Source organism: Crocodylus porosus, unplaced genomic scaffold (assembly GCF_001723895.1).
Source record: "Crocodylus porosus isolate Cpor-Errol unplaced genomic scaffold, CroPor_comp1, whole genome shotgun sequence".
In the NCBI taxonomy this organism is placed as follows: domain Eukaryota; kingdom Metazoa; phylum Chordata; order Crocodylia; family Crocodylidae; genus Crocodylus; species Crocodylus porosus.
In genome coordinates this window covers 26383750-26393687 of record NW_017728943.1, presented here as the reverse complement: position 1 = coordinate 26393687, position 9938 = coordinate 26383750, and the positions used below count along the sequence as shown (strand labels likewise).

Genomic DNA, 9938 nt, shown 5'->3' with positions numbered 1-9938 from the left:
CTTCAGGTAGTTGAAGGCTGCTATTCAGTCTCTTCTCTAGACTAAATAAGCCCAGTTCCCCCAGTCTTTCCTTATAAGTCATTATTGGTATTGATGTCCCACCCCCTGCCCCCCACTCCCCAGCTTGTCTAAATTGTCCCTTTTGTATTGGTAAATTGTTTCTGTTAATCTGAAAGTAATTTAGGCAGTGTTCTTGTTTGACTCTGTTCTTCAGAGACAAATTGGTATTGGAGCTTACATTATTTTATAGGAGGTAAGGATGTATGTGGTTTTGGTTTTTGTTTAAATCCAGGGTGACTTACCAAAAAGCAGCTGAATGGTAAGCACTATTAAATAGTCAACAGCAGTTTCTGTGGTAAGAGATGACTACCATTCATTGGTAGGGAAAGCAGGTGATTAAAAAAGGCAGGAAAATATTTTTAGGCATCGAGGGTTTCAATTCAGTACGCATTATTTAGAGACTTCGGTTCAACAAAATCACAAATCATATGTCTATCACTAGTTGGATTCCCTTTAAAAAAGGTCCCTCATTTAAAACTTCTAAAGTTCTCTTGCTTCTCTTCTGCTAGGAACAGTTACTGTTCTCAGTACCCAAATGGCTGTCTAGCACAGTGATTAAAACCATGTATTGGCTCACACTGGGTACATCTACACATGCGCTGGACTGCAAAGTTGTTACTCTGCAGTCATTTAGTACTTGTTTAAGCAAGTACTAAATGACAGTGCAGTAACCACTCTTACTGCATAGTCCTGGCACCACATGGATCGTTTCTGATGCTACTGTGCAGTAGCACTGGCATCATGGTTTGTGCCGCCAGTGCTACATTGCTACAGTGTCCAGTGGTTGGCATAGTTTGAGGGGAAAAATGTTTAACTCTGCTCTAAACAGAACTAAATGGAAAGGTCTTCACTGGTAGCAAGTTTTGTGTTGTAAATTTCAGTTCTGCAGCCAAACAACTTCAACCCCATTCTTTTGACTGTTCCATGATACCTGTTCCTTTGCCCATGGATCTGCTGTGTAAAATATTTTAATATTATGTGTTGTTCACCAAAATTGTTGCATCTCTTGACTTCCTTCCACCGGTTGTCATCCCTCTGTTCCCCTTTTTGCTTTACCTTCTAAGCAGTATAATTTTTTTTTTTTATTTCCTACATGGAAGTGAAGTGAATTGACCTTGATTTTGTTTGTATTTTAATGAGGGTAATACGGAAGAGCAGGCCATCTGGCATAATTGAGATCTTTTTGCCTTACAGACTTTGAATACTAAGGTGAACACAGTTTGGGGGAGGAGGGGTATCTGTGCAACTTTTCAGTTGCAAAAATGCGTTATGATATTTTAGAGCTCTAATTAGCTAGAATTGAAGGAACATATCTCACGTTCTTTTTATGAATAACTTATAGTACCAATTTTAAAAAAAAAAGCCTGTAATGAATTTAGCAACTATTTGCTTTTCTTGTTGGAAGGAGCGTGTAATTGTTCAGTGGAGTAGATATAAAATCCTAAGAATTGAATAGTTCTATTCAACTTCTCCACCTACCAGTCACAATTTGTCACAAATTTGTCATAGTGTGACATAATGTATTAGGTAGCATTGTTACAAGTCTCAGTGGTAAGAAGTAAACTTGATCTTTTTCTTTTTTTTCATTCTTCAGTATATAAATTAAGCTTGGAAGTACCCCAGATATCATCGTGGGTAGAAAATCAAATATAACATAAGAAATTATTCCAGACATTTAACTTTTAAATTACAGACTATCGATGGTCCCTGCCAAGTCATAGTTCACAAGTGGGAGACTCATCTACAACCACGATCAATAACCCCTTTAGGTATGGGCATCAACTGCATCTGTTTGAGGCATATGCATAAGATTACTAATATGCTGCACATTGGTTTAATGGGATTTGATAACTATTTATAGCTTTAAAATATTTAAATTTAGTATTATTGTCTTACGGGTATCAATTTTTTCTAAATGCATCCTGGACCTTATTCTCAATATTGTAAAAAAAAAAAAAAAAAATGTTGAAGCTTAAACACCGTAAGCAAAAGATTTAAAAACACAATGGGTTTGAGAATAAAAGACAATAGGATCCTCAAAGTCATCTTACATTGATTTTAAATTGGCGTTGCCAAATTTGTTGATTTGCTTTTTACCCTTTTGAGACTGAGGATCCATGGTTATGGTTTTCAGAGAAGGTGTGGGGAGGGGGAGGGCATGAACTTAACCACTGTTCTTTTTCAGATAAAATTTGCAGAATAAACTTTTTAGAGGAAAAACCCAGTAATTGGGGCATCTTTTAAAATAGGTATGAGTAATATCCACCTAAAATAAATCAAGATGTGGGATCTTAGTTAACTGGTTTATCATAGAACTTTCCTTTGGTATAGGGACAGAAAACATGCATTTTATTTAGTTGTTCAATTTTTTTTAAAGTTCCCAAGACTTTTCTGAAATCCAGTATTCTTTCTTTTTAAAAATAACTGAAGTCATCTTTAGAAATGTCTTTTATCAGTTGGATCCTAATTACCTATAAGATCAGGAGTGTTGGTCTAATAAAAGATATCACATTTACCCAAAGAACCTTGTCTGCCTCTTAGCTATAAGATGGCATTTATTTGCATGTTGTTGTATTTGTGCTTAGAAATCCAAGAATTCCTAACCCAGTATTAGTTTATTCTATATTTATACTTACATTGGTTCAGTGAGAGAGTGTATGCTTAGTTAGACTTTATGTAAAGTTGGGACTAATCATATGTACCACAAGTGATAACTGCAGCTTATTAGTGCATATGAATTAGAGCAGTGGAAGATGTCTCTTCCTGCAGTAAATATAAATGGTCTTCCTGTATAACATAGTAACTGAATATTCTGGTCTCCACTGGTTATTTAAACTTTAATCCTAATAAATTTGCTTTTGCCTTATTTCATTATTATTTCTTGATTATTTTCAAGTAATATTTATTTTTTAACCCTGTAATTGCTGAAATCATATGTTAAATGCACAGCTTCATTGCCTTTTAAATTCAGTGGTTTAAAAAGTAGTCTCTTAATGAGGCAGGCACATTTAGTTCTCAGAAAAGTATCTTACATTTTAAATAAAGTATTAAATGTAATAATTAACAGTTAACACCCCAGTGGAAGCTCCCTGGGATATATTTCTTTAATGTAAGAGGTTTTTTTGTGGGGGGAATTTAAAGGAAAAAACACTTTCTGAAACTAATAAAATCTGGATAGTAGAAATCAGGAGCTGTCTGAAAGGTTTTGCTGTCTGAGAAATTTCTTTCAAGTTAATGCAAAAATCTGCCTGTAGTGACAATTGTACTAAAATTTGACTTTTGAGAATAAAAGTTAATAATGTTTTCAGTGTATTGTAGTTCACACAATTTATAAAGCTTTCGGCTATTATTTGAGGGGGTGAGGTGAAGGTCAAAATACTTTGAAAATCCTCCTCCAGGTAAAGATATGTCAGATTTGCAGAATAAGCATTTTTATTGTGACTGACTCTCTCTTTAGAAACATTTATATGAATTTTATAAATGTTTAACAGAAAAACTTGCTTGTATGCTTTCAAGAAACATAGATAATTGTTCATTGTAGACACCAGCTACACACAACATCAGAAATATTTTAGTCACTAGCAAGGCATTACAGTAGCAAAATAATACAACACACTGGAATGATACAAGCAAAACAGTCCAACTACCTGACTTTCTTTCAGATCAGATCACTTCAGTCTGAAGGGCTCACATCTTATGGAAGCTGAGAAAAACGCCATTTTTACAAGAAAACCAAACCATATGTTTTATAAAGGTTGCAATAAACATGCTTATTCTTTGTCGACTTTTCTTCTGTCAGAGATGGTTGTTAGAAATAGAGTGAAAAGGTGGAACTTTTTAATTTGTGTGATTTTTACATAAAATATGAATATTAAGTAGTTTCCTTCCTTTTTTCCTCCCCTCTTCAATTCTAGAAAATGAGCTCATTATTGATGATGGAGAGTTTGGGATTCATAGTAAGTAAAACATTAATTCTAAAAAATTCTTATCAGTATTTCTTAATATTTTTAGATGCCACATGTTAGATGAAACATATTCAGATGTTAAGCAGTAGTTTAAACAGGAGATTTTTCTAATGGCTGTTTTCACATGGTACTCCCATTTTTGGAAGGTTACTGCAGCTTGTATATGAACTTTGGAGAATGTTTCCATTGATCACAGTGTGCTGTAATTTCTCCTTTTTGAGGGTGGGATGGCCCTTGTCTTCCCCAGATTCATAACTGCTCATGCATACATGAGCATATATGTTATCTAGAGTGCTTGGCATATCTTCAACAAAAATAAATTTTACTTTTTACCTTGTGTTAATTATTTAAGGGGAAAGTATAATTGTCTCTCTATCCAATCTGTTATAGTTGAATATTTCTGTCAAGGATGTCAATTTTCATTAAACTGGCTGAGAGAGAATATTTTGGAAGAGATTCTGTTTAATCTTTAAATCTGTTTGCCATTGGGCAGTCTAAATACTACAGATGCGTTTGCCATCCTTAGTTAGTGTCCTATGTATATCCTCTTTATACCTTTTTTTCTTAGTAATGTTTACAAAAGCTTTGAAGATGCATGGATATTCTGTTCTTTATTTTCCTCTCTTGTTTGATTAATGTTAAAGCTTAAGTAGATTTTAAACCCATCACTTCACAGATTCAGCACTGAATCACCATCATTGGTTTCTCTTTTCTCATTGTCTTACATATTGTACATTTTTGTGCTCTGTAACTTGCTTTGAGGTGCACTCCTTTTAACATGTATTACCTTTAAGTTGAACATAGGGTTGTTCTTATAGTAAATATACAGATCTGCTGATGTGATTATACATGCAAGCATGAGTACCTTGCATATAATTTCTTTCTTGTACAAATTTTAGTATAAAATCTCACTTTACAGTTGTTTTAGCACACCCACCCTTTGCTTGTTGCTCAGTGCCTTGCCCCCTTGTAAAATTAACCAATTCGGCCCTTCACGTTGTTCCATTTCACATGTTGGTTAAGTTGTTCCAATATATTTTTTTCAGTTCTTCACCTTTCTCCCCATCATTGGCTCTTAATTGCTTCCCCACAGTTTGTTTCCCTTCACTGCAACACCAAATCTCACTTATTGGTCATAGCTCTTCAAAGTTGCAGGAGCTAATTCAGCATCTTGTCAGGAAACCATTGCTTTGTGCTTCCTGATGTTATAGTTGCATACTGTCCTTGTTTCCTTGCAGAGAGGCTGAGGATTCCTGTCTACCCTTAGATCAGCCACAAAAGTCCCTTGTCATCTTAAACACTCGAGTCTCCTGAAGATGAGTTATTTACAGTTGTCCTAGCAAAAATGTTTATTTGAGCAGAAGGAGAAACATTGTTTACCAATTCCAGAACCTTAGTTTAACTGTCTGATTTTTGGATTGTGAGCTCACCCCAGGGCCCAGGCCATTATTTTTTTTGGCTAGAAATAAACAGGTAGTTGGTACTACCATAAACAAAAATGCAAAATAGTTTTCTTTTTTGGAGCCTTTCCCTTTGCACAAGGATTGCAAGTTCCTACTTGTTTCCCTTTGAAAGTGGTGTGATGTAAGGAGACTTCTGTTGACTGCTGTTTATTTGCTACCCAAGATGGTTAGCAGTGAGAAGGACAAAGTTAAGGATGAATCCAATAATTTTGCTGACACATCATCAAATAAGCCCTGTTGATGACACTTAATGACAAGTTTTGGAAGACAATGCCAAAGGGAGCTACATTTTGTAGAATGAAGAAAATTAGATTTTGGTATTCTCTGTTCAGCTATATTGATTTTGTTTTTGAAGCTCCTTATGATGTTTTATAACTGACACTACTTTTCATCATACTTATTTTGTCAGATGGGGTTGAAACTCTGGATTCTGGATGGCTCACATGTCAGACTGAAATAAGATTACGTCTACATTATTCTGAAAAACCACCTGTCTCAATATCAAAGAAAAAATTTAAAAAATCAAGGTTTAGGTAAGAGCATGTGAATCGGAGGCTGTAATTTATTTTAAAGTTAATTTTTTCTTTCATTGCTAGCATACTGTAGTTGTCTTAAACATTTTAGTTAACATAACATTTACAGCTTTAGTTGTAAAATTATTTATAGAAGATGCATGATCATATATATGTAAGTAATTAAGTGATGGTCCTCCATTGAATGCAACAGTGTTTGTTAGCATCCAGGTTCTGTAAGGATCCAACATGTTCTACTGCTACTGATACAACTTTAATACTATGTATTTACAGAGCTGTCTCTGTTCACTTAAGAGAAAATGCTAATCTTGTCTCAAATACATTTGTTCAGTTCCATAATTTCTTGGGGTCCTTCATAAAATATTCAACTTGATATTAAATGGGACATTTTGCCTAGAAGAGTGAAACTGTATACTCAAACAAAATAAGTATTTCAGAATTATCTTATTATGATTCACTTCTTTCTTTTCACTTCCCATAAGTTATTTTACCATTCTACTAAGCTCCTCTCTATTATTTAAACAAAAATGACAAATATTCTAGCACCATATGGAAACCATAGCAAACTGATTGGTTTCCCCAGGAGACAGATTTATCTCCTGTTGTCTTAGTATTTTATACTTCTTGCCCTGGAATCATGGGATTAATTAGTTCTCTGCCCCTTCTACTTCTACTTTCATTTTTCCTTTCTCTCCATCATTTTCCATCATGGGAAGAGGGGAGGCATTTCCTTTAAATAAATAAGACTTAAGGCAGTGGTAATTCTCCGCTGAAATTGCAAATGCCTAAATGACAGGGATATTACAACAGTCTCTTAGGCACCCTTATTGTTTCCTCCCCCAACATTAACTATCAGTACTATTACTAGCACATTCTGCACAGGAACAGATATTTGTAGTTTGGCCCCCTGTGATGCTGCAGCCTTGTACTTCTATACCTCTTCTCTTATCTGTCCAGAAGTTTTGGGGTGCTGTTGCACCCAAACTTTACCCAGCAAGTATACTGTGCTATCCTGTGTGGGCTGCCCTAGTATAGTGTCTTCAATCTTCCTTTCTCACAAAGCAGTGAATGGTCCCATGAAGGACAAGGTCTGTACTGGGTCTGATGTGTCAAAGCTTTTTCTTTCTCATTAAATAATTTGGTACCCCTTACTACCTTACTATGGTATAATAGCTGCCAGATACTTCCAGAAAAAGACCAACTTCCTAGACTCTGTGGCAATAAGATACCATTCTCCACTAACCAAATGCCATGCCTTCCCTTAAGGGAGAACACACCTTTCTTTGTGTGGATTTAAGATTTCACCAATGGCCTAGAGTATTATGGCTTATTTTCCTTTGCTCAATTATTTAATTAACTGAGGCTTCTCTCTTACGTTCTGTGACTGCAATACCCAGGTCTAATCTCAAGTAGTTTTGATAATGCCTAGTATCATCCTTATCTTTATAAAGATGGCTAAATTTCAAGTTTAGTGACACGGGTGCATGTTATCCACTCATAGCAGGATTTTAGTCCTGAATGCTTTCAGAAACAGCAGTTATCTCTGCTAACAGCAGTTACCTCTGTTTTTGGTGTATCCACTTACTCTGATACTGAAGCTCGTACCTTATTGGTACATTGAAAGATCATCTGAGGACAGGTGGATAGTTGGAGCAGTGCAAGTAAAATGTTTTAACTACTGTAGGATATCTCAGTGGTCACCTGTGGGTTATTGTGACTTTTCTTTTTCAGGGTTGGAGTAAAAGGTAATAACTTAGTCAGGACTTGATATCGATGTTCTGTGTCAGCAGTATTTTCTTTGGGAACCCGTCTTTCCCTTTAATGTTTATATGGACCTCCTCCTGAAAAATACTTTGTTTCATTAGTCTGCTTTTGTTTTCATGATTGACAAAAGTATTGGCAAGTAATACATTTCCATTAATTCACAGCCTTTCTGCCTCCTTATTCTGGTTCTGTGTTGTGTTTGTTGTATGTATCTTTGTGCTGCAGGGTAGGTCCTGCAGGAAAGCACAGAGACTTCCCCTCTCCATAGTGTTCATAATTACTTCATTGTTTTTAGTCAGGACTTTTTATCTTTGGTTGCCCCACTTGGCCCTTCCATGTTGGCCAATCTTTTGAAATTGTCCCTTTTTAATTCTGCAGCTTGTTATTTCTTTGACAGTCAAGGAGACTACCTTACTGAGACCTTTTGGATATTTCACCCAGCCCTTTTAACTCTTGTGAGGTGTCCTGGTTGCAAGAAAGACTCTTTAAATATATAAAAGTCAGTCAGAAAGTAAAACTATGCAGTGATGGCCCCAGGATGCAAAGTATTATGCTTATATTATTTTGAAGTCTGTGTAATCTTTGAAGGTACTCTGCATTTCTTCCAAAACAAGAGGGTATAAAATTTATATTGGGTTCTTCAGCCATGCATTTTATAGATTCCTCATTTTCAGTTGTTTCTGTCATTGAAGATAGTTAACTAACTTTCCAGTGTTTGGCTTTGTTTTTGTTTTGTGTGAATAGAGTGAAGCTGACTTTAGAAGGTTTGGAGGAGGAGGAAGAGGATGATGATCAAGATAAAACATCTCCTACTGTTTCCCAGAAAATGGCAAACACCCTGGACATTGCATTAATAACTGATACAGAATGCAAAAGTCGGCACTCTCAGCCAGACTGTGGGTATGCTTTGCAGCCTGATCGATGGACAGAATACAGTATACAAACCATGGATCCAGATAACTTGGAATTAATCTTTGACTTCTTTGAGGTATGTCTCTTTCTGGTGTGTCCTTGTGTGGAAGCAACTGAGTTTGTTTTGCTTCCTGGTTAACAGGCAGCTCATTTTTCTTGATGGTTTTATTATTGAAACCAAATGTAGCAGTGTTAAGGCTTGTTTTTGATCCTGTGGACTCATGAACACTGACTTCGTAATGAGCCTTGTGGATGGCAGTGGATTTGACGACAAACTATTCCTGTTAAGCAAACATTTAAAACTTTTGGAAATGCATGTTTTATAAAAACAAGATGAGGTAGTTAGCTGAAGTCAGCAGAAGGTAGGGTAGAGATGCACCTTATAGACTACCTGAATGAGATACATCAGCTAAGAGGGATCTCCAGGACTGTGTCTAGGTAAGCAGGGAAACCTGCCCTTGAGATCTCCAGGGGTGCTTCTGGGGAAGTGAAGAAAGTCAGGATTTTCTTGTTTACTCATACGGGTCTCTAGAGATTCTGGGGGCTGATCTTGGTAAATAGGTACCTGAGTTCCATGCCTCCACACCGGGACCCCTGTGGGCTTTCCCAGCTTATGGCAATGCACCCCTGGAGCACCCTTGGGGTTGGTATCTCTCAGTGGGGAACTTCAGCTTCCCTCCTTATAAAGATATGCCCTGAGATTCCCCTGGGTGCTTCTGTGTAAGTGGGGAAAGCTGGGTAGGGGCTTGAGGGGCCCTTAAGCCTCCAGGGCACCTGCCCAGGGCAGCTGTAGAGTATGGGCAGTTCTGATTGTCTGCTAGGGCCGTGCAAAGCTTTGGTTGCTGATTCGATTTGGCAGAGATTTGGCAGCCAAATCTCTGAATTGAGCTGGGAGACCCTTTAATATCTCTGAATCAAATCAGAACCCTCTGAATAGATTTGGAGAGATTCAATGATTTGGACATAGACACAGCTTTAAATGTTTTTTCTACATACCTCTAGGTAGCAGGCGGCTTGTGAATGCTGCAATGGCAGGGCAGATGGAGCAACCCAAAGGAGCGTGGCGGGGTTCCCAGCACACTTGGTGACAGACCTGGAAGTGGACCGGAAGCAGGTCTGGTCCACTTCTGGGTTCACTGCAGAGTGCAAAAGGGACCCGCCCCCTGGCTTGGCAACTGGTGCCTCCTGGGTCTTGGGGGGGCGGGGGAGGGGGGAAGCACCCACGGTCCCCCTACACCCCA

The 9938-nt window shown here is 37.3% G+C and overlaps 1 protein-coding gene across 3 annotated transcripts in view; it reads left to right on the top strand.

Annotated features, from left to right (window-relative positions):
• Positions 1-9938, top strand: part of GPCPD1 (glycerophosphocholine phosphodiesterase 1) — a 70737-nt gene that overhangs the window by 28467 nt on the left and 32332 nt on the right. For all 3 annotated transcript variants that reach the window (XM_019549065.1, XM_019549066.1, XM_019549067.1), the window contains exons 5-8: positions 1754-1829; positions 3975-4016; positions 5898-6021; positions 8530-8773. In XM_019549065.1, the coding sequence (XP_019404610.1) occupies positions 1754-1829; positions 3975-4016; positions 5898-6021; positions 8530-8773 (486 nt within the window). The remainder of the gene's footprint in view (positions 1-1753; positions 1830-3974; positions 4017-5897; positions 6022-8529; positions 8774-9938) is intronic.